Source organism: Callospermophilus lateralis, chromosome X (assembly GCF_048772815.1).
Source record: "Callospermophilus lateralis isolate mCalLat2 chromosome X, mCalLat2.hap1, whole genome shotgun sequence".
NCBI classification, from domain to species: Eukaryota; Metazoa; Chordata; class Mammalia; order Rodentia; family Sciuridae; genus Callospermophilus; species Callospermophilus lateralis.
In genome coordinates this window covers 100,266,503-100,292,134 of record NC_135325.1, presented here as the reverse complement: position 1 = coordinate 100,292,134, position 25,632 = coordinate 100,266,503, and the positions used below count along the sequence as shown (strand labels likewise).

General features: G+C 37.5%; 1 protein-coding gene and 1 pseudogene across 7 annotated transcripts in view; one reads left to right on the top strand and one right to left on the bottom strand.

The window, feature by feature from the left end:
- Window positions 1-25,406, bottom strand: part of Xiap (X-linked inhibitor of apoptosis) — a 44,825-nt gene extending 19,419 nt beyond the window's left edge. For 2 of the 7 annotated variants that reach the window (XM_077106938.1, XM_077106944.1), the window contains exons 1-4: window positions 24,926-25,202; window positions 12,772-12,846; window positions 2,409-3,317; window positions 599-698 (exon numbers count right to left, since the gene is read on the bottom strand). In XM_077106938.1, coding sequence (XP_076963053.1) covers window positions 599-698; window positions 2,409-3,285 — 977 coding nt within the window. In that variant the 5' untranslated portion in view covers window positions 3,286-3,317; window positions 12,772-12,846; window positions 24,926-25,202. Of the gene's footprint in view, window positions 1-598; window positions 699-2,408; window positions 3,318-12,771; window positions 12,847-24,729; window positions 24,789-24,925; window positions 25,203-25,303 lie in introns of those variants that run through there. The other 5 variants (XM_077106939.1, XM_077106941.1, XM_077106942.1 and 2 more) reach the window with 5 other exon arrangements.
- On the top strand, window positions 7,094-10,192 carry LOC143638664 (partitioning defective 6 homolog beta pseudogene; annotated as a pseudogene).
- Window positions 25,407-25,632: the final 226 nt, after the last annotated feature.

Below are 25,632 nucleotides of genomic sequence, written 5' to 3'. Positions count from 1 at the left end.
AAGCAACTCACTGAAACCCTGTCTCTAAATAAAATATAAAGTAGGGCTGGGGATGTGGCTCAGTGGTCGAGTGTTCCTGAGTTCAATCCCTGGTTCCCCCCTCCCCACAAAAAAAGAATTAGTGAAATCCATTAGTATTTCCTAGGGCATATGATAGCTTCTTCAGGACTCTCCTTGGCAACACAAGCTCTCTTAAGCCTGTCATAAAAGAGCCTACTTCCAATAAATAAAAAAAGTATACAATTTCTAATTTGGTGTTTAGAAATGGGACAATCTGAATGTCACAGATATTCAGACATATATGCAGTGAATGTTTTGGCCACAAGAGGCAGCTTAGGTAATTTTTTTAATAATGCAGGTGATCCCACTTTAATAAACATCGTACAGATTTCAAGCCATACACAGCAAAGGCAAAAATAGCTGAGGTGAAAAGTAATTCAAGTCTTTCCATTGTATACTGTCCAACTTGCCTGTTTCTGAATGAACAGTTAAGCAACTTCCTTGGGGCTGGGGATGTAGCTCAATGGTAGAGCCTAGCATACATGAGGTCCTGGGTTACATCCCAGGCATCACATAAAAAAATCATTAAACATCTTACCCTGGATACCACTTAGCATGCTGTTCCCAAGGGTCTTCACTGGGCTTCCAATCTGTTAGCCCTCCTCCACAATGAAAGCACTTTACTTTATCACCTTCACCTAAGAAAACACCAGTACAAATACATGTATTTGTGCATTTAGAAGTTTATACAAAAATATCTATTCTAACACCTACAACTTAAACATATCTAAGTTACATAAAAATCTCAGCACTTTCATATTTGCATCTAAGTAGTAGATAAGTCCCCCCCCACCCCAGTACCAGGAATTGAATCCAGAGGCGATTCACCACTGAACTATATCCCTAGTCCTTTTTATTTTGAGACAGGATCCCATTCAGTTGCTGAGGCTGGCCTTTAACTTGCCATCCTCATGCCTCAGCCTTCTAAGCCACTGGGATTACAGGCATGCACCACCATGTCAGGCTGATCTTTATTTATTTTAGGAGGAAATACACATGGAACTCAATGAGTTGATCTGAGATATTTAACAAAAGACAACTAAAAAATAAAAGTGACCTTTTTTTTTGGTAACAGAATTGAACCCAGGGGAGTGTCACCACTACACCACATCTCCAGCCCTTTTTATTTTTTTATTTTGAGACAGGGTCTCACTGATTTGCTTAGGGCCTCACTAGGTTGCCCAGGCTGGCCTCAAACTTGTGATCCTCTTGCCTCAGCCTACCAAGTCACTGGGATTACAGGTATATGTCACAGCACCCAGCTAATACTGACCAATTTTTATGTTAAAACTAATTGTTATATTATTTTTAATGTGTGTTACTTGAGCTATTAATATTGCACTTATTTTATCAAATTATAAAACTTTAAAATAAATTATGTTCCAAGCATTAATAACAACAAAGTTCAGCAATGAAATTGGAAGATAAGTTGCTCTAAGGTGATAGCTGCATGACACTAAGCAAACTTTTAAGACATGATGATTACTATATAAATGAAAATTTTTGAAATAACTTGTATTTTGCATTTTGGCATTATTCAATCCTAAAATTAATGGGTCAGACATATAATAACCATAAAAAATATTTCTGGAACCCATCGCACTAATGAACCCTCCTGACACATCCACAACATCTATCTGAAAAGCATTCATTTGAAGCAAAAATATAATACAGGGAAGCTTTCAAATATATAGTTGATATACAGGCCAAACAAAACTCTTTTTTTTTTAGTTGTAGTTGGACATAATACCTTTATTTATCTTTTTATGTGGTGCTGATAATCAAACCCAGCGTCTCGCACATACCAGGCGAGTACTCTACCGCTGAGCCACAACCCCAGCCCCCAAAACTAAACTCTTAAATGTTAATTCTTTCTACAGGGTTGTCATGAAGCTTAGAGAAAATTCATATAATATGTACTGAGCACATGTAGTAGATGCTCAAAAAATGATAGCTAGTGTTACTATTAGACCCATTTTATATCAGCGATATATATCATTTGCCTATTTTCACACTCTTAAAAAACATTTACATGACCATAAATATGATTCATAACATGGTAGTCTCTCTCTCTTTCTTTCTTATTTTTGCAGTACTGGTAATTAAACCCAAAGCCTTGTGTGTGCTAGGCTACTACTGAGCTACATTCCCAGCCATCATGGTAGACTTTTTTACATAAATTTAGTAGTGACATTACAGATTCAACTTAAGAGATCAGAGAATAATACTGATATAAATAAGCACACCAGCTTATACCAAAATATTTACCAGTTCAGGGGGATAAAGGCATCTCTTAATTTTTTAAGAGCCCTGGAATAGTTGGAAAGTTATTTATTGGTTATGTTTACCTAAAGCATAAAATCCAGCTCTTGCAAGCTGCTCCTTGTTAACTGAGTATATCCACGTCCCAAAAGTAATGATCCGTGCTTCATACTCTGCCATGGCTGGATTTCTTGGTGGATTTGTTGGATTTGGGAAATTCCTATCAGAACTTACAACATCAGATTCACTTCGAACATTAATGTTCCGGCCCAAAACAAAGAAGCAGTTAGGAAAGTGCCGCCTGTGTTCTGACCAGGCACGATCACAAGGTTCCCAATTTTTCAGTTTTCCACCACAACAAAAGCACTGTACTTGATCATCAATACCTGTGTAGTAGAGTCCAGCACTAGCTAACTCTCTGGGGGTTAAGTGGGCATAGTCTGGCCAGTTCTGAAATGACTTCAATCTAGCTTCTTCACTACACATGGCAGGGTTCCTTGGGTATATGGTGTCTGATATATCTACAACCTGTCCGGTTCTCAAAAGATAGTCTGCATGAGTCTCAGATGGCCTGTCTAAACCAAAATGATTTCTGCTTCCAAGATAGTTTTCAACTCTGTACCGACCATTTTGGACACCAGGATTTGTAGGTTGTGCAGCACTATTTTCAAAATAAAAGCCGTTGATAAATCTGCAATTTGGGGATACTTTCCTGTGTCTTCCAATTGCTGAGTCTCCATATTGCCAGCTATCTACTGCCGCATGACAACTAAAGCACCGCACAGTATCTCCTTCACCAGTATAAAGAAAACCTGCTCGTGCCAGTGTTGATGCTGAAACAGGGCTACTACTTGGAAAATTAGCAAAAGTTTTTAATCTATTAAACTCTTCTACAAATTCTTCATCTTTATTGATGTCTGCAGGTACACAAGTTTTAGATCCTTCAAAACTGTTAAAAGTCATCTTCTCTTGAAAATAGGATTTGTCCACCTTTTCTAAAAAGAGAACATTACATTAGGAAATCCAAAATGTGAAACATAAGCAATATACTTTTGATATTAGGAGCTAACAAATTATTGACTAAAAATAACTACACAATCACTAAAACACTTTCTAATTCTAAATACTAGAATTCTACATTACCACATCATTCAAATCATATAATCTGGCATTTATTTTTTTCTCTTTTTTGGTGATGCTGGAGATTGAGCTTCATACATGCAAGATAAGCACCTTATCACTAGAGCTACATCCCCAACTCTTTTTTTTTATTCTCTCTGCTCTTTCTAGACATGCTAGGCAAGTACTCTACCACTAAGCCACATCCCTAGTTCTTTAGTATTTTTGAGACAGTCTTTCTAAATTGCCCAGGTGGGCCTAAAATTTGGGATTCTCCTACCTCAGTCACCTGAGTAGCTGAGATTACAGGCATGGACCACTGTACCTGGCCTGTTTTCTCTTTTTGAGAAAAGTAATATTTAAGCAAGAAGAACAAACTATTAAATTCTTATTTTTATATAAATACGAAAACTGTGATACAAAATGTTATAATTATTAAACATCTAAAATCATTTTTAATTAGAAAAAACATGAAAGAAGCACAAAATATTCAGATTCTTAAAAAGTCTATGCATAATTGTTATAATGGATCATTGTATATTCAAGGCATCAAAGTTCAGTTTTTACAATTGAAAGAGAAACGAATGTTCAGAATGTTAATAAATTAATTTCTAATATTTCATTACTTTTTTGCTTAGCAAAAAATAAGGTATTCACAATATTGGTTCCATTATTTAAAAGCATCAAATACTTCTAATTTTTCTGCATAAATAAACAAGAGTCCATTTTTGTTGGAATCAGATCACTCCAGATAGCTATAGATATAGCCATGTAAAATACTGCCCTCTAGAGGGTGGCTCAAGAAAAATCCTAAGTATTTGCAGACCTTAATTGCAGGCAGTTTTGCTACTAACTTCCCATGGCCAAGGAACAATCTGTTCAAATAGGAGAGAATTTGGCAGCCTTATTAGTGCTGCTAAATTACAGCTGTGTAATATTTAACCCAGATAAAATACTAAAAGGAGCCACTTATAAGAAGGTAACAAAATAATTTATCCTCCAAACCTGGACACTTTGAAAGTGAAAAATGATGCTACTAATAATTATATAAAAACAAAAAGCATTTATCAGGTTTTCCCCAGGCAAACCAGAGTAAGTAGTCACTCCAGCTATGAGGTAAACCTGGTTCTCCAGAATCTTCCACATTGCCTGATACTGTGTTCAGTTTATTCTTGTCAGATGCAAAAGAAAAGGGTCACAAAAAAACTCAACAGCACAAAATAAAAACAAAACAAAAAACCCAACAACCAATTAAAATATGGGTGAATGACCTTAATAGATATTTATCAAAAGAGGATATACCAAACAGTCAACAAGCATATGAAAACATGTTTAACATCACTAATCATCAAGAGAAATGCAAATCAAAACCACATGAAAGGCTGGGATGCAGATAAGTGGCAAAGTGTCTGCCTCACATTCACAAAAGTGTGGGCTTGACCCCCAGTTCCAAAAGACAAAAAAAAAAAAGAAAGAAAGAAAAAAAAAACACATGAAATATCACCTCACACCTTAAGTTAGTATGGCTATTAACTAAAAGACAAAAAAACGATAAATGCTGGTGAGGATATAGGGAAAGGAGAACTCTCACTGTGGTGGAAATGTAAACCAGTATCATTATCGAAAACAATTATGCAGACTCCTCAAAAAGACAGAAACAGATCTACCATATGGTCTAGCAATCCTACTACTGGTGAAATCACTATGTTAAAGAGACTTGCAGGTTTATACAGCACTGTTCACAACAGTCACGATATGGAATCAACATAGTTGCCCATTGCTGGATGAATGAACAAAAATCTCTCACACACACACATACCTCACAGGGTACAATTTGAAAGGAGAAATAACTTCTAATGTTTTATAGGGTTAACATGGTCCATAACAATTAGCTGAATGTTTCAAAATAGCTAGAAGACAGGATTTTGAATGTTTCCTATGTAAAGAAAAATAAATGTCTGAGATGACAATTTTCCTGATCTGATCATTACACATTGTATACATGTAGTGAAATGCCATACTATACCCCATAAATACATCAATTAAAAATTTTAAAATATATTAAAAGGAATGGTTACAATGACTGTCTCTACTTCATATGTACATTGATTTCTTAGAAATAATTATCCATATCTCTTCAATGAACTTCAGATTTTCTGAGCCTTGTCAATTTACACTGGGATTAATCCATATATTCCTCAAGAGTTAAGTTCAATCTGCATAAAGTAAATAATGACTTTTCATTAACATTTTACAGATATCTGAAAACATTCTGACATTAGCTTCAAAGTCCTTTGTTGAATCAGCAATAATAAACTGGATGATAAAAACCAAGATTCAAAGGAACATAGACTGGCTGGCTGGCTAGTGAGATAATATTTAATAGGGATAAGTGTAAAATCTTATATTTTGCTTTTATTTTTATTTTTTTAAGAGTGAACCATACATCAGTTTACTGCATTGTCAATTACAATATTCTGCTTTAATAAAAATCTGCAGCATAACTAAGGAAGATGGACACTTGATTTGGAACAAAATCATATGAAGGCAAACCTCCATATTAAAAACCTTGGGATTTTAGTTAATTACAAATTCATTATAAGCCAACATTACATGGCTGCTAAAAAACTTACAACAACTTCAGGCTGCATTAGTGTCCAGATGTGCAACATCCAGGTCCAATTCAGCTACACTGGAATATTATTTCCTGTTCCAAACACATTTTAATGTCCTTAGAGAGCAATCAGTATGATGAAAATGATATCATATGAGGAACAGTTGGAAGAGCTGAGAATGTTTATCCCAAAGGGGGAAACATTTCTGAGGGAAAGAATATAGAGGATAGAATAACTACCTTAAGATATCTAAAAGGCTGTCATATGGAAAGGGGATCCAAATTCTGTGTAGCTTGAGGGCAAAATTAAGGTCAATAATTATAACCAGTACATTTTAACCCAATACAAGGATGAACCTTAAAACAATCAACAGTAGTACAAAATGGATTGGGTTGTCTTGTAGATTATGAGTTCCTCCTGTTACTGACAGGGACTTCAGACTAGGAGACTAAACATTTTCAAGTCTGTAATTATCCTGAAGAATAAGTGCTCAATATAATCCAAAACATGTGAAAATTACCCTCCCTGAAGGGATAAGTTTTATTTCTCAGGTCAATCAAAACAGAATTATAAAATCTAAGATCTCATTTCATAATGGTGAATATTTTGTGAGGTTCAAGTAGTCACCCCATTTCAAATAAAGCAGATCAAACTCTATCATTGTACAGGAGCAGGAGAATCTCTATCCGAAGCTTTCAAGAGGAGATGTCATCTTTTCGGGGGTTATTTCTATGATATTAGTTTAAATTCCACTGTTTTGAAAAGCATGTATTTATTTAGAAGCACTCAAATAAATACTACATAAACTCTCCAAAGGCTCATGCTCTGATAATGTGTATGTCATTCATTTGAGTGCTTCTGAATAAAATTAAAAGTGAAAGGCAGAAAGATAACTGACAAAAGTTAGAAAACTGGGGCTGGGAAGGCACCAAAAAAAGGGGGTGGGAAAGAATAAAAAAAAAAGGATCCAAGAGACAAGAAGGTAGAGAAATAATATTGCAGACAATGAGTATAACAGAGGGTACAGAATTGTGAAAATGGAAGAAAAATGGGGTATGACTATTGGAGGAGGGTAATAAAGACTTTGGAAGTGAAAAAGTCTGAGTGCAATAAAGTATGCTGACATAACTTAAGGCTTCTCTGTGAAAGCATATTTAGAATATATCCACTAAGTAAGTTGAAGGGTAGGAAGTCAGGGAGAAAGATGTCAAAGAAAGTTTTGCCATGGGGTGGGTAGGCAGCCAGGAATCTTGAGAGGAACAGTGGTTGGAAAAACTGCATTATGAAAGTCAGCAATGGTACAAAAAGGACCAGCAAGCAATGGTGCATGCTATAAGAAGGGTTTGAAAGATTTTAAGATGGTGATATGTTGTGAGGACTTAAAATACACATGTACATACACACATTTAGCCTAGTCAATTGTGTGAAGAAAGCTATGGGCAGGTGACAAGGAGAGAGGGTTGATTGCTAAGCTAGAAAGAAAGTGGGAAGGTTGTAGGGAGGACAGGCAGAGATAAATCCAGAAAATTCACCTAGCTGGTGCCTGCACACAATAAAAAGTTTCTGTTTCTCCCAACTTCTTCTTATTAAATTTTACAAACATGTAGCATAAAAGTTATTTTAATGGGGAAAATGATATAAAGTAGGATGTACACCAGACTGCCACTGTGTTAAAAGATGTACTTACGGGGCTGGGGTTGTGGCTCAGTGGTAGAACACTTGCCTATCATGTGTGAAGCACTGGGTTTGATCCTCAGCACTACATAAAAATTAATAAATAAAATAAAGGCATTGTGTCCATCTACAACTAAAAAATAAAAATTTTAAAAAAGATGTACTTATGGACAAGACCCAGAGGGTGGTATTTTAAAAAATGGAAAAATATGTCAAAATGGCCAGGCAACATCTGGCATGGTGGTACATGCCTGTAATCCAAGACTCAAGAGACTGAGGCAGGAGGACTGCAATTTTGAGGCCAGCCTCAGCAACTTAGTGAGACCCTGTCTCAAAGAAAAAATAAAAAGGGCTAGAGGTATAGCTCAGAGGTAGAGCCCTCCTCTTACAAAAATAAAATAAAAAGATGGCAAGATTACAGGTAATCTTTATCTCCAAAATGCCTTTATTAGCACTGTTCTTTAAAACCTCTCAAGCTGGCCCACTTGCCTGGGTCAGATGCCCACCAAATTGTAGGAGAGGTGGCAGAGAGCAAAGAGGTAGGTGGGACTGCCACGCCCCCTAGCCTCTTAGTCAAGGCCACACAGTAGGGCATGCATCAGAGAGCTCTAGGCCCAGACCCAAGTTGCCTCTGCTGGTGCTCAATCTCATGGATTGTAGGTGCCTAGGCCACAACACATATGCAAACTAGCTCACTGGCTCATACCCCCAAGAGGCAGCCCAGCACTTAGCATGAACTGTTGCCACTGTGGTCAGCGGCACCTGGCTTCCTAGAGATGAAGAGAAGGTTTGGTGCTGAATTTTGTTGGCTTTCACTAGAAAAAGCAAAATTTGGAAGTTTTGAGTTTTATGAATTACTGTAATATGTTCATAAGTTATATAATGTTGACATTTTAATTTTTGTTTTCTTTTTTATTTTTGGTACTAGGGATTGATTCCAGGGGCACTTTATCACTCAGCTACATCACAGCCCTTTTTTATTTTGAGATAGGGTCTTGCTAAGTTGCTTAGGGCCTCACTAAGTTGCTGAGGCTGAACTTGCTATCCTCCTGCCTCAGCCTCACAAGATGCTGGGATTACAGGAGAGTACGCCATTGCGCCCAGCTTAATGTTGAAATTTTAGTAGACTATGGAGACATCCAGTGAGACTTTAAAAAAAAAAAAACCCTATAGAGCTGGGGTTGTGGCTCAGCAGTAGAGTGCTCAACCTAGCACTGTGAGGCCCTGGGTTCAATCTTCAACACCACATAAAAATAAATAAATAAATAAAGATATTGTGTTTAAAAAAAACACCTATAAATAATGAAAGGCTGTGACTGTGGCTCAATGGTAGAATGCCTGCCTAGAATGGCAAGGGTATGAATTCAATCTGGAATATTGGACAGGAGTAGGAAACCCTATGATAACTATCACAAAGTTGTTTTAATAGCCAACCCACTGTTAAAGATTTTTTTAAAAAGAAGGAAAAAGCAGGCAACAGTGCCTTTGATACTGGCATATTAATAGAGAAGATAAATGCTTTAACTGCATTTTGATTTGTTAACCACAGAAAAAGGCCATATATAATCAATGGTATGCCCCAAGACTTTAGACCTTCTATTAGAAATGTGGATATTCTTTTTTGGTAGTGCGGATTGAATCCAGGGGTGCTTTACCACTGAGTTACATCCCCAGCCCTTTTTATTTTTTATCATTTTGAGACATGGTCTCACTGAGTTGCTTAAAGCCTCTCTGAGGCTGGCCTCAAACTTGCAATCCTCCTATCTCAGAGCCCCCAAGTTGCTAGAAATACAGGCATGCACCATTGAAGATGTGGCTGTTCTCCTAGAAACTTACGGCAGGGTTCATCTTTACAAACACAATGCTAAATATTCCCTAGAACTCCTCATCTGGGATGGCTTCAGCCTAAAGGAGACACCACATGGCTTAAAGAAAGTCTCAGGAATCTTTATCTTAGATTGTTACAAGAGGTCTGGCTCATTGAACAGAGCGATTAACTGTTAATGATGACATCTTAGAAGTTAATGGTATAAAATCTTAAGGGAAACATCTCAATCAAGGAACAGCCACGATGATTGCAACCAACAGCAACCTCATCCTAACAATGATACCAGTAAACCAGAATAACATTGCTGAGAACAGTTAGCCTTCTGGCAGCTGTTGCTAATCTACTACTGATAATAGCCCTTTTAGCCATCCATAGCAAATTGAGCCCAACTTTGAGCCAAAGGATGAAGACAGTGATGAAGATGACATTATTATTGGAGATAATGGTATGTCACTGCTAAAGCTGTTCCAACTGAAAGCAGCCTGGAATCTTTAACACAAATAGAACAAATTGTTTTGAGTCTGGAAAGAATGGTTTTATTCCTTCTAATTAAGTGAGCTTAGCAAGTGGTACAAACATAAAATTTGAAACACATGCTCCAAATCACAAACTCCCAGAAGACGAACAATCATAACATGAAACCATCTTTTCAAAGTTTTCTAAGTAAGAATCCACAGGACTTATAAATTACGCTAGTATAAGAGCTTTTAAACCTCTGAGCCAATGACCTAGAATAGGCATGAGAACAACAATATTGCAACCTTAAAAATATGTATTTTTGTACCAGGGATTGGACCCAGGGGCACTTAACCACTGAGCCACATTACCAGCTCTTTTTTAAAAATATTTTTATTTTGAGTCAAGGTCTCACTAAGTTACTTAGGGCCTCAATAAATTACTGAAGCTTGCTTTGAACTTGTGATCCTCCTTCCTCAGCCTCTGGTATTACAGGAATGCACCATCACACATGGCTTTAATATTATTAAAATAAATAAAATAGAAAGAGGACTAGAAGTTGCCTAGGGCTGGGAAGGGAATGACTAGGGAACAACTGCAATGGTTACAGGGTTTCTTTCTGTAGTAATAAAAATGTCCTAAAGTTAGATAGTGGTGATGGTTGCCCAACTCTGAATATGCTAAAAAAGGCACTGAACTGTATGTATGCTTTAAATATTTTTATTATTTATGTATTTATATTGTTGGTGCTGAGGATTGAACCCAGGGCTTCAAGCATGCTAAGCACATGTTCTACCACTATGCGACATTCACAGCTTTGCATTTATGCTGTAAATGTATCTTATAGTATTTGAGTTATATGGCTAAATAAAGCTTTTAAAAAACAGCAGTTTAATTTTTTTAGTAACCCTTCTTTTAAGGGTATTAGGGATAGAAGCCAGGGGCACTCTACAACTGAGCTGCATCCCAGCCCTTTTTATTTTTTATTTTCAGACAGGTTGCCTCAAAATTGACCATGTTGGCCTCAAAGTTGCTATCCTCCTGCCTCAGCTTCCCAAGTTGCTGGGATTACAGGTATGTACTACGACATCCAGCTAGTATAACAAGTCTAAAACAAAAGGGCCTTTGTTAATTAAATTATGTGCTTTTCATTTGGAAAATATGATAGTACAACATTTTCATAATTATGTGAGAGGACTAGGTTATTTCTGTTTGAAGCCATTACACATTGTTCCCCCCCACCCCCGGTACCGAAGATTGAATCCAAGGATGCTCAACTGAAATATATCTCCAGCCCTTTTCATTTTTTAAAAAATTCTGAGACAGGATCTCATTATGTTGCCCAGACTGGCCTTGAACTTGTGATCCTCTTGCCTCTGCCTCAGAGTAGCAAGGATTACACAACCTGTTTGAAGTAGTTATATTTTTAACCTGTTTCACAGAGCCCAGTTCATTTTTCCTTTAACTACATTCTTTAAATTCTAATGTAAAAAAATTTGATTGTATCTCTTTTGGTACTCTTGATAACCTTGATTCTCACATTCCCAGTATTTTTATTTACAAATGTAGTTCTTCTGTTGCTAATAGCACAAATCATGCTTTTTAAAAAATTTTTGATTTGTTTGTTATATATGACAACAGAATGCATTCCAATTCATATTACACATATAGAGCACAATTTTTCATATCTCTGGTTGTACACAAAGTGGAGCCACATCCTTTGTGTCTTCTTACATGTACTTAGAGTAATGATAACCATCGCATTCCACCAACTTTCCTACCCCTATGCACCCTCCATTCCCTTTTCCCCTTTGCCCTATCTAAAGCTTTTAAACCTCTGAGCCAATGACCTAGAATAGGCATTTGTTCATTTAACAAATCACTCTTATGTGCATTTTTCTTCTTTTTTTCCTTTATATTTATTTATTTATTTTTTTTTTAGTTTTCGGTGGACACAACATCTTTATTTTTATGTGGTGCTGAGGATCAAACTCAGCGCTCCCGCACACGCGCAGGCCGGATGAGCGCGCTACGGCTTGAGCCACATCCCCAGCCCAAGTGCATTTTTTCTCTAGTTTCTAAGAAATCAAAACAATTGGCTGCTTTTAAGGAATAGCTTTCCATGTTAAGAAGCCCTGAAGCTATGTTCCTGAATTATGAAGTCCTAGATAGTTGTTCACATTAGCGTCTACCCTAAAGCTTATATGTTTATAAACTATTAGGTAAAATTTGTTTTAAAAAAAAGAAGGGCCAGGTGTGGTAGTGTGTGCCTGTAATCCAGCTACTTGAGAGGCCGAGGCAGGAGGCTCCCAAGCTTAAGGTTATCCTGGGCAACACAGTGAGACCCTATCTCAAAATAAAATAAAAAGGGTTGGAGATATAGTTTAGTGGTAAAGTGTAGCTGCGTTTAATTCCTAGTATCAAAACAAACAAGCCATAAATTTCACTGCCTCTGGTAAGGTAAAAGCCTCTCTCCTTTAATTTTTGTCCTTATTCTCAGTCTTACTGGAAAGCATTCCTTTGTATGTCTATATGTATGCTGGTGTGCTATTAATCTTTTAACCTATAGTATTCCAGTAGTGTGAATATTTTGACACATGTTTAAGGCTAGCCTTGCCAATTTAGCAAGATCCTCCTGTCTCAAAACAAATAAAAAGTGTAGAGATGTAGCTCAGTGGTAAATTGCCCCTGGATCAAATCCTCATTCAAAAAAAAAGCAAAAACAACAATGAAGAAGCACGGTGTGGTGGTCCATACCTGTAATCTCAGCAACTCAGGAAGCTGAGGCAAGAAGTTCAAATTCAAGGTCAGCTTCAGCAACTTAGCAAGACCCTGTCTCAAAATTAAAAAAGAAAAAAATGGGTTGGGGATATAGATCAGTGGTAATGTACACCTGGGTTCTATCCCCAGTTCAAAAACAAACAGAAACAAGACCCCTCATTTTAAAGGACATTTTCTCTATATGTTAAAATATCAATAGTCTTATGTGTAAAAAATAAAACAGCTTTGATTAAATGAATTTTAAAAACCTCTCTAATGTTAAGCAATAGAAACAAATTCCCATGCACAGAAAAACTTAATATTAGAACAATACTCAGAAATGTTTTTAAGTATTAAGCTTCCTCATAAAAAAATCTGCATTATTTGAAATGAAGATGAAAATAACAAGATGGGCAAGATGGTGTGCTCTTAATAGTACCAGTTACTCTGGAGGCTGAGGCAGAAGAATCACTTGAACCCAGAAGTTTGAGACTAGTCTGGGCAACACAGTAAGATCCTTTCTCAAAAAATAAAATGATTTGGTCTGGGATTGTGGCTCAGTGGTAGAGTGTTCATTTACCATGTGTGAGGCCCTGGGTTCAACCCTCAGCACCACATAAAAATAAATAAATAAAATAAAGATATTGTGTCCAACTATAACTAGAAAATAAATATTAAAAAAATAAAATGTTTTAAGAGGGATGGGGGTGTGGCTCAGTGATAGAGCACTTGCATATACAAGGCTGAGTGTGATACCCAGCACTGGAAAAAAATTAGGTAAAAGATATTTGTGAGTCAATTACTACTGGCTTAACTAACTTTAAAAAACAATCTAGGGCAGGGGTATATAGCTCAGAGGTAGAATGCTTGCCTTGCCTTCAGGAGCCCTGGATTCAATCCCCAGTACCACACCAAAAAAAGTCTATTTTATAATATCATGAATTTCCGTTATCTTAGCATCTTAGAAAAAAATTAAAAAGTAGTTTTTATATATGTACCAGATACTGAAGAAAGTAATTTTCCCCCCAGTGGTAGGGATCAAAATCCAGGGCCTAGTCAGGTATGGTGGTTCTTTCCTGTAATCCCAAATTCAAGGCTAGCTTCAGCAACTTAGTAAGACCCTGTCTCAAAATAAAATTAAAAAAAAAAAAAAAGGTCTGTGAACATAGCTCAGTGGAACAGCGCCCCTGGGTTCAATCTCCAGTACCAGAAAAAAAAAAAAAAAAAAAAAAAAGACAGGAGTTATGTAAGAAACATAATCCGACTAGTTTACATTCCATTACTATTATGCTGACTGAAATACATTATGTAATTAAAGGCATCTGTTTAAAACTCAGAAAACATGTATTTAAAAAACTCATCTATAACATTTTTGCTGATTTTTCCTCTCAAAACTCCAGTGAATGAGGGGCTCAGTGGTAGAGTGCTTGCCTCGCACACGTGAGGCACTGGGTTCTATCCTCAGCACCATATACAAATAAATAAATAAATGAATATATTGTGTCCATCTACAAAAACAAAAAAAAAATTAAAAACAACAACAAAAAACTCCAGTGAATGACAACTCTTTGTACCTTTAAATATCCTCTACATAGTTTTCTAATTACCCAAGTTATGTGAGAACAAGATTTAATCATTTCTGCACGTGCATATGTTTGCATGTATGTACATAGATATGTATGTGTATATGTCTTTGTCGCACTGAAGATCCCTTATGCCAAAGGCTACTATATCTTACTACGTTTGTATTCCTAATGTCCATAGCAATGTATGAAACACAACAGTGCTTAATAAATGTTAGACAAAATAACAAATATTGAATCACCTGAATAAGACCACTGTTATCCCACATCCAACCAACCATCTTCCCTGGACTCTTGAGACTGCTGTGGATACTAAAAGTTGTATGCTACTGTTCCTAGGAAATGTGATCAAGTTAGCCCCCTTTTTTTCCAGTTCAGGGATTGAATCCAGAGTCCCTCCACCACTAAGCCACATCCCCAGCCCTTTTTGTATTTTATATAAAGACAAGGTCTCACTAAGTTGCTTAGGGCCTAAATTGCTAAGGCTGGCTTTGAACTTGTGATCCTCCTGCACTACGCCATCACACCCATCAGGAAATGTGATCAAAATAAAGAAATATGTGAAGTCCAAACAAACACTGTAATTCTTTTAGTGATAAAAACCTATAATAGCGTCACATTTCAAAAATATTACAGTATTTAATTGGGTATGTCAGTGTGCACTTGTAGTCTTAGCTACTTGGGAGACTTTGGCAGGAGGATCACTTGAGCCCAGGAGTTCATGGCCAGCCTGAGAAACACAGTAAGACCTCATCTCAAAAAACAAACAAACAGGGCTGGGGATGTGGCTCAAGCGGTAGCGCACTCGCCTGGCATGTGTGCAGCCCGGGTTCGATCCTCAGCACCACATACAAACAAAGATGTTGTGTCCACCGAAAACTAAAAAATAAATGTTAAAAATTCTCTCTCTCACTCTCTCTTAAAACAAAAACAAAAACAAAAACAAAACCCACTTATATAGTATTCATAAATTTTTTCATAGTAACATAAAAAAATTGTACATCTTAATAAAAAATCCTCATATAACTTAAAATTTATCTTGACATTTTTTTTGCTCATTACTTGCAGAAATAATACAAGTTTTGTCCTCAGCTTCTTTCTTCCCTGTAGAAGATCCAGGGTAAAGACACTTGACAAATAAGCAGCATTCTCCCTGACCCAATGGAGGTTAATCCCTTTTTTAATGATCTTAAAGTATTAGTCATGGACAGTTCCTTATTAGGAAACAGCATTTTGATTTACACAGTACACTGTTCCCCAGTACCACCACCAAAAAAGTACTTTGTTGCAGTTATCTGGAAAATCTATCTATGGAAATAAATAATAAAATAAAAGTTGGATTTTTAAAAATGATATGCCATGAAAAACAGGGCATACATATCATTTTAAAAATTCAGCTTTTGGGTCTTGGAGTTTAGCTCAGTGGTACAGCATTTGCTTATAGCACATGTGAGGTCCTAGATTCAATCCCCAGGAACACCAAAATAAAGGGAGGGCATTTTTACATGATACATTTACATGAACAAAAACTTTAAGGCAAATTATTAATACAAAGGATATTTCCTTTTAACTTTGGTCAACAAAATATTTTTAAGGTTAATTACATTTAGTCAAATCAAAAGCTATTTCCCACTCTCACCACAAAAAAGGTAATAATCCGAGATGGTGGACATGTTAATTCGCTCTGCAGAAATCATTTTATTATATATACAGAAACATTAAGTTGCATATTTTAAACATACACACACAAGTATATAAATTAAAAATTGGCTGGGGGTATAGCTCAGTGGTTGAGCCCTTACCTACCTTGAGTTCAATTCCCAGCTACTTGGTAGGGTGGGACTGTAAGGTTGAAGCCAGCCTTGGCAATTTAGTGTAATCTGTCTCAAAAAGTAAAAAGGGGTAGGGATGTAGCTCAGTGATAGAGCACCCCAGGGGTTCACTCCCCAGTATGGTAAAAATAAATACATGCATAAAAAGGGCTGGGGATATATCTCAGTAATACAGTGCCCCAGCTTCAAATCCCCAGCACCACATACATACATATATACAAAAGTAAAGAAATACATGTATATAAAACAAAAACATTCTTTCTTTAAAATTAAGCACTAAGCTGGGTTTGGTGGCACATGCTTGGAATCCCAGCCACTCGGTAGGCTGAGGCAGGAGGATCACAAGTTCGAGACAAGCTGTGGCAACTCTGTGAGACCCTGTCTCAACAACAACAAAAAAATTAAAGGACTAGGGTTATAGCTCAGTGGTAGGGTTCCCCTGGGTTCAATCCCCAGTACCAAAAATAAATAAATAAGCACTAGATCCATTAATATAAATAAATGGCATTAATAAGCATTTAGCCCACAAGCTCAGCAACATAAAGGAATCAATAGTGCAGCGTACAATATATGCTTGATCTTTAAACATACTTCTGCAAGCATTTGAAAGGACACACTGAGAACCAACAAAGGGAATATTAGTTACATGGTCTATACCTAATTTAGAAAATCATAACTATTCAAATTTGTTCAGATTCCCTTCAATCTTTGCCAACTTATTTATAATAATTACCTCCACAGATACTGTTTCCTTGGGACAGACACAGAGTAAGATATTCACCTATCTTCAACAGATTCTGGGACACATTCCCCAAAACAATGTTTTCCATGAATAATACATAGGTTTCTGGCTCAAGAATTCATTACTAGGGCTGGGGATGTGGCTCAAGCAGTAGCGCGCTCTCGCCTGGCATGCATGCGGCCCAGGTTCGATCCTCAGCACCACATACAAACAAAGATGTTGTATCCACCGAAAACTAAAAAATAAATATTAAAAATTCTCTCTCTCTCTCTCTCTCTCTCTCTCTCTCTCTCTCTCTCTCCCTCTTAAAAAAAAAGAATTCATTACTAATTACTATTATATCCTATTCCATTTAATTGAAAACTGTTCAGAACTTAAGACAATTTACAACAATTATTAAATAGTTTTCACTGATTCCAAAACAAACCATTTACAGTAAAAAACAGTGGAACCATAACACCACTTATGCTTATTCAAAACTCAGTTAAAAACCATTGTTAAAATCAGAGCAGGTAGAAAAAAAAATCTCAAGAAGGTTATTAACCCAATCTTTAATACAAACAACTGTTGTACTTTTTAAGAGAAGCAGGGAGAATCCTACAAACCAGACGTTCAACACTTTAGAAAATATCCTTCAAGAAACTTCTCTGGCTTGGGAGGCTGAGGCAGGAGGATCACAAATTCAACAATGGGCTCAGCAACTTAGTGAGGACTTAAGCAACTAAGCAAGACCCTATCTCAAAATAAAAAGTAAAAGGGTCTGGGGATGAGGCTCAATAGTTAAGTGCCACTAAGTTCAATCCCTGGTACAAAACAAAACAAAGCAAACCCTATTTGTATGTTCCTACACATGCCTTTAAAATTTATTTATTTGTTTGTTTGTTTGTTTATTTATGTACTAGGGATTGAACCCAGGGGCACTTTACCACTGGGCTATATCCATAGCCCTTTTAAATTTTTTTTTTTTGAGACAGATTTTCACTAAGTTGCTGAAGCTGGCCTCAAACTTGCAATGCTGTCTCAGCTTCCCTAGTCACTGGGATTATATAGGCATGCACCACACGGCACCCATCTGATGCCAGTAATAGTCTTAAGTAGAAGCATACAGCAAGGCCCTAAACCTAGTGAAACCCTGTCTCATAATAATAAATAAAAGAACTGAGGTTGTAGTTTAGGTGTTAAGTGTCCTGGGTTCAATCTCAGGTACCAAAAGAAGTCTCAACATGAATACATTTACAAATCTTAAAAAAAAAAGATGAACACCTTGATAGAAATAGACAAATTTATGAATGCGAAGTATGAATGGTCAGCAACCATACATAAAAATATTAAATTTCATAAATGATGAAAAAAATGAACATTTGGGCTGGGGTTGTGGTTTAGTGGTAGGGCGCTCACCTAGCACGTGCAAGGCCCTGGGTTTGATCCTCAGCACCACATAAAATAAAATATTGTGTTCAACTACAGTTGAAAAAAAAAGAAATGAACATTTTAAAAGATACCATTTTTATTCTATTTAACAAAGATGACCTTTCACTATCAACAAAAAGCAAATCACAAAGGTGGGGAAGGTAAGCAACAACAGGCACTTTCCCCTGATAGAACTAAAAATTGGTACATCTCGAGGTGGGGATGTAACTCAGTGGTAGAGTGATAGTCTAGTATGCATGAGGCCCTGGCTGTTTGGTCCCCAACACCCAACAATCACTGACAAAAAAAAGGAATACAGTTTTTCTAGAGGTAATCTGACATTATATTCTTTTTTAAATAGTGCTATGGATTGAACCCAGGGTCTTGCTTGTGCTAGGCAAGTGCTCTACAACATCCCAGCCAGAATTTTCTAAATTTTATCCAGCATATACATATCCTAATCAAAGGAAATAAGCAGCTGGGCACAGTGGCATACTCTTGTAATCCCAGCAGCTTGGGAGGCTGAGGCAGGAGGATTTAGAGTTCAAAGCCAACCTCAGCAATTTAGCAAGGCTCTAAGCAATTCAGTGAGACCCTGTCTCTAAATAAAATTAAAATATAAAAAAGGGCTGGGGATGTGGCGCATTGGTTAAGTGCCCCAGGTTCAATCCCTGGTATGAAAAGAAAGAGGGGGGGGGGCAGGGAGAGGGAGAAAGTGTGTGTGTGGGGGGGGAGAAACAAGCAAAGCTGGGTATAGTGGTGCACGCTTGCAATTTCAATGATTTAGGAGGTTCAAGCAGGAAGATCACAAGTTTAAGGCTAGCCTCAGCAAGTTTGCAAGAAACTGTTTCAAAAAATAAAAAGGGCTGGGGATATGGTTCAGTGGTAAAGCACTCCTGGGTTCAAGCCGCAAAAAAAAAAAGCAGCAGCAGCTGGACTCTTCATTAGTAAGGGGACCCTTGTACAATCCTTCCTATCAGACTGGGAGCATTATTTGGCTATTTGCCATGTCACAATGCTTTCTTCATCTATGAATTCATTAGCTTAGTAAACACTGAATATCAGGGCCTGGTATTGCAAGGTTTTCGCTTTTCATTGACTGAAGATAATTTTCATATATTACAGCAAGGAGGAGGACAGATATGCTCTTTGGTTCTTATCTTTTTGTCTATCATGAGAATTTCTCCCAGCTTGCTACTTAGATAACTACCTCTGAGCAACTCAAATGAGAGAGGAGCAATTGTAAATTGATGTTGACCCTGTTGATCATCAGGTTTTAAAATAGAAGGGGGGATTAGGTGAAGTTCCCGATTTTGTTGAAAAATATTTCTGAGTGATGGCTATCTCAGGAGTTCTGACCTGTTCATTCAATGCCTTGTAAAAATAATGAATGTGGAGCCTAGCAAGAACAAAAGAGTCTACCCACCTATGGCCAAAAACCTCCCTAAAACAATTCTTAGAAAAGGGGCAGGTGTCTCAGAATTAAGTAAACTGAAAAAATAAAAACATTATATTTTATAGACATAAGCAAAATATTTTTCACAATAATGGACTATGTTTGTGCTAAACAGGATAGCAGAAACCACTCTTTTTATAGATTTATAGAAACTAAGGCATACAGAAGTTTAAGATCTGACTAAGGCAATAGAGCTGATTACTGGCACAGAACTGGAACTTATTCTGACAGACTGATTAGGATACAGTACTTACAAGGAGATTGTTCCACAAATGCCATGCTGAGGTTCTTTTAAAGGATGACTCAGTAATTGGGTAATATCTATCCTACATAATTCTCAGAATGAAAGTATTCTTTTTTTCTTTTCAGTACTGAGAATTGAACCAAGGGCTTTGCCCATGCTAGGGAAGCACACTTTGACTGAGCTACACCTTCATCACTTTTTATTTTGAGACAGGGTCTCAGTTGCCAAGGCTGGCTTCAAACTTGTCATCTTCCTGCCTCAGACTCCCAAGTAGCTGAAATTATAGGTATACTGTGCCCAGCTGAAACAAGTCTTTTTTTTAATTGATGCATAATAATTATAAAGAAGAGTGGGTTTCATTGTGGCATATCTGTATATGTACATATCATCATTTGATCAATTTTATTCCTGGTACCTCCACTTCGCTCTTCCCCTGACCCTCTTCCCCTATCCTACCAGTCTCACTTTCATTAAAACAAGTTCTGGATAAGAGCCTACATCTTTTCTTTTTTCATATTAAAAATATCTAGCTCTATCTGAATGCCATTCTGTTGTCTATATTTGAACAGTTAGGTTTGTTTTCTGCCTAGGCAGAATTTTAAAATAAACAAAGTAAATTGTACTACAATAAGAGACTACAAACCAAATTAAAATAGAACATATCTAACGTTCATGAGTATCAAACACTATGTACAAACGAATATTCATTTTCCTTGGTCCCATATTACAGTTAAATATTTAGCTACATGTAAATATTTTTTCTAATCTACTAAGCATGCTAAAAATTTCCAAAATTCAATGGATAGGTTTGGATAATTATATAGCCCATCCTCTTTTCACCTTATTACCCTTTGATAATAACTAAAATCTGTAATATGTTTTACTTTTGTTTTGTAGTATTGGAGATTGGACCAGGGCCTCACACTGCTAGATAAGTACCACTGAGCTACATACATCCCCAGCCCTTTTTATTTTATTTTTGAGACAGGGTCTCACCAAATTGCCCAGGCCAGCCCCAAATTTCCAATTCTCCAATCTCAGCCTACAGAGTAGCTGGGATTATAGGTATCCAGCTCAATAGCTTTTAACACAGTATAGAAACATGTATTACTTGTACCTCTAACAAATTAAAACTTAAATACCTAGCATGTGAAATTTATTTATTTTTATTTTCTTGGTGTGCTGGGTACTGAACTCAGGGCTTTATCTATGCTAACCAAGTACTCTACCACTAAGTCACATCCCCAGTCCTAGTACATGAAAATAAACCTCAAATTATCAAGTTTTGTATTTCCACCTTTTTTGAGTATATGATACTGAGGACTTAATCTAGGATGCCCCACCACTGAGCTACATCTCTAGACCTTTATATTTTTATTTTGAGACAGGGTCTCATTATATTGCCAAGGCTGGCTCCAACCTGCAATCCTCCCGCTTCAGCCTCCCAAATAGCTGCAATTACAGACATGTGCCCCCATGCCAGGCCTCCACCTTGTTCTTAATTTTTTGACCCTTTAAGATATTTACTGTAGGGCTGGGGTTGTGGCTCAGAGGTAGAGCGCTTGTCTAGCATGCGTGAGGCACTGGGTTCAATCCTCAGCACCACATAAAAATAAAGACATTGTGTCCACCTAAAACTAAAAAAATAAACATAAAAAAGATATTTACTGCAAATAGATTTGATATTGTTAAGAGACTTTTTGTGGGGAGACAGGGTCCTGCTTTGTTGCCCAGGTGGTCTCAAACTCCTGGGTTCAAGTGATCCTCCTGTTTTAGTCTCCTGAGTAGTAGCTGGGATTGACATAGGCATGTGCCATCATGCCCAGTTCATACAAGGCATTTTAGAAAAAGAAAATCTGAGATAATAAACGAAAAAAATAATAGATTTTGGATCTTTGAAATTGAGTACATTAAATCTGTTATTTTACAGGTGGTTCAGAGAATAATATGTAGGATAAAAACTATTTTTGAAAGGGTTTTTTGGACAGGAAATTTTCACTACAGAATGCTGATTGGGAAAAAAAGAATCAAAACAATCTATATACAGTATGATCTTAATTCTTGTCCTATTCCAAAGTTCATAAAGTTTCTATAACAACACATCTCTTTTATAACTTAAAAATATTCAAATACCCATTATATGTTTTGAATTCAGTAGAATAAACATATCAAGTTGTGAAAGGAAAAGAAAAAGAAACATGAAAGTGCTAAGAAACACAATTCTATGGCTAACTGAAAACAAAAGTCAAGACAAAAACATAGGTCCTGTTGCATTTTATCCAAGGTACTTTCCACTATATTATATATTTGTTCCATTCAATATAACTTTATTTTTATTTTACCAATTCTGTTTCTGTCTCAAGTCTATTCACACAGTGACCTTAAAAATTGCTAACAGATTACATTTTATAATACCATTACCAGATTACCCCACAGAGATAAAATTTAAGAATAGACAACTAATGATTATCTTGAGTCTCAAGATAACAAGGACATCTATTTTACCATATTCATCTTGGAAATTCTACCAAAAAGCACAATGCCCGCCCCCCAGTAGATGCTTACTAAATTTTATTCTATAAATAATAGCTTCCCCCGCCCCAGGCACTAGCTACCAGACTTAAATATTAAACAAAAACAGCAAAATCTCATTATTTTACATTTGGGGTATCCAGCCATTTAATATAGAGTATTTTAATTTTATAATGTAAAGTCAAGGGAACATTTACATTCATAAAAATATTTCAAGCACTATACAAATGAACTGGTACATAAATTACAATAATTATTGCCCATTGAAATTGGCCTAACCTTCCCCATTACTTTGTTAGACTAGCTGGAATCACTGAATGCACTAGAAAGCAATAAAATTACAGGTATAGTACCAGGGGCACCAGACTAGAACCTAGACCCCAGTCTAAGTTTCACTAATAATCAGATATTATTAACTATTTATTATTAACTTTGGGCAATTCACTTTTTTGTCTTTGAATCTTAATTAATATATTTGAAAAAGCAAGAAAACTAAACTCCTAATCACTGGGCATCTTTCCAGTGTTAACTTTCTTTTCTTTTCTTTTGGTGGTACTGGGGCCCAGGCTTTGCATATACTAGGCAAGTGCTCTACCACTGAGCCACATCACAAGCCCTAAATCATTTTAAAAATTAATTCTTATCCACAAAGATCCTATAATTCAGACTTCTTTCATGGTGTCAAATTTGATATTCTGAATGTTAGTTTGCTTCATTTTTAAAAAAATTTGAAATTGAGCACATTTTGTAAAGATACATATTATTAATGTATGCATTAAAAATACGTATCATTTTTGCTGTTATATTAATAAGGAACAATAAGACAAAACAGAAGAAACATGAGCACCCCATAATTGAGCCTGCTTTGTTAGCTGAGCTGACATAAACCATACTGCATTTTAGAGTACAAATCATTAATATACTAATACATATGAATATATGCATACATACACGTACATAACAATGGCATATACTTACTTATGTTGATATGCATATAGTTGTGTGTGAATTTTAAAACTTGTTTTAAAGAAATTTAAACGTACATTAGGCCACATGTGAAGTGCAAAGTCTCCCATCCTGTGTGTCTTCCATAAGTAACCACTGTTAACATTTTTCCTGTGTATCTTTCAAGACATTATCTGAACAAGTATACATATGTGTATGTGCCTGTGTCTATGTGTATAAATCATCTTAACCTAAATTTTTCACTTCAAAAAAAAATCTGAGCACCAGCTTCACACTCATGTTAAATACACTGAAGGCAGAGCAGTCCACTGGCACAAAGTAGTATACTTTTGAGAACTGTTGACTTGAATACATTTTAATTTTTGTGCTTGGAGGCTATGTGAAGCAACAGCACAGGAGTGGTGGCCAAGGAACCAGACAACCAGAGTTCTAATTTAACTAGAGTAGCCTTAGGCAAGAAATGAAATCCTGAGCCTTATTTTCTGTTTTTTAAAACAAAAGGGTTGAGCTAAGATCCTTTTCAACTCTAAAATGTTATAATTCTAAAATGGCCGTCTGGAACAGTGTTCTCTTGAACTGGCTGTAACAAATATTAAGGGGAAGAAAAGGAAGAAGAAATAAAGGAATACAATTGCAACCTCCTGTTTTACTAGAATAAGTAATTTCTATGAGTTATTAACTATCAAGGTATAGTGGAAACAGAACTACTGACATAATTATATTTGAAGGCAAAGTAGTAGATGATTAAAATCGAATAGGTTTTTACAAAGCTTTGATTGACTTTTTTCTTTTTGGTGGGGGGGTGAAGAGGGCTATTGCTTATTTGGGCAACAACTCAACTACTCCCCTCCCTCAAAAAAAAACAATTTATGTGAATTGTGGAATTAAAATACTGAAAATGAAAGTCAAATTGACATTATGTTTCAGAGAATATGCTGGGAAGGTGGCGAGGACAGCAAAGGTTGGAAAGAATTACTAGCTAATTTCCTCTTCCGGAAGCTCTTTGGCCTCTATTCTTTCTGTTTCACATGCCCCCGCCAGACACGCTCCACCCTGCTCCATACGTGCCAGACATCGACTGGGAAGAGGGGGGGTCCCTTTGATCATATTTTTAAAAACGTTCTCAGACTTCATCTACCGTAAATGGCTAGGTTTCAAAGACGCCAACCCCAAGGCATGAAGTTACCCACCGCCTTCCTTCCGTGGTCCGGGGAACCCGGACCAGGAGCCCCAGTCGGGCATCCTCCGCGGGCTGGCGGGCGCGGCCTTCCCGCCCTCCTTAGCAGCGCCTGGCCCGAGGGGAGGGGAAGGGTGGGGAAAAGGGAGGGGAGGGGAAAAAGGCAAAGGGGGGGAGGAGGAAGGAAAGCCCGCACAAGCAGTACCCACCGCGCCAAGAAAGCGGGCCCTAACCGCCGGCGGCGATCTGCTCGGTCCTGAGGGGAGGGTCCCAGAGGAGGGGCGGCCCGAGCCCCAATCTGGAAATGCCAACTCCGCTCTGCAGCCGGGCCCCTGCCTAGAAGGAAACGGAAGTTCCTTCGAGTCTCTCACTGGCCTTCACCAACTAGCCCGTCCCTCGGAGAAACCGCGAGTCGGGGAACCCGAAGTATGTTCACTTCAGGGCCTCCAAGAGGCCTCGGGCGCAGTCCGTCCTCCTTGGCCAGGCTCTGGCCACTGGGCCCTGACCGTCTCCTTCCCACCTTCCGGCTGGGAGGTCAGCCTTGCAAAGCTCCTCCTTCTTCCCCCCTCCGCCATTTTCGAACTTACCCCTCCGGCCCAGGCGTCCCTCGATTAGCTCCGCGCCCGCTCAGGACGCCGCCAAGGTCCCTCCACTTCCCGGAGCCGGAAGGGGGCAGCCAGAAAAAACGAAGTCCTCTTCACCCCCCACTCCACTCCCCCCCCCTCAGCTGGAAACCAGAACCTGCCCAAACAGGCGCACATGCGCAGTGAGCACCTCGCAGTCCCCGCCCCTAGCTCTCCCGTTTCCTCGTTTAGCCTCGAAGATTTTTTTTTCACATGCCTCATTACCTGCTGGACTCTAGGGTTGAGGAATAAAGGGGGAAAAGGATTGAAAAGAGAAGGGGGAAGAGGTCGAA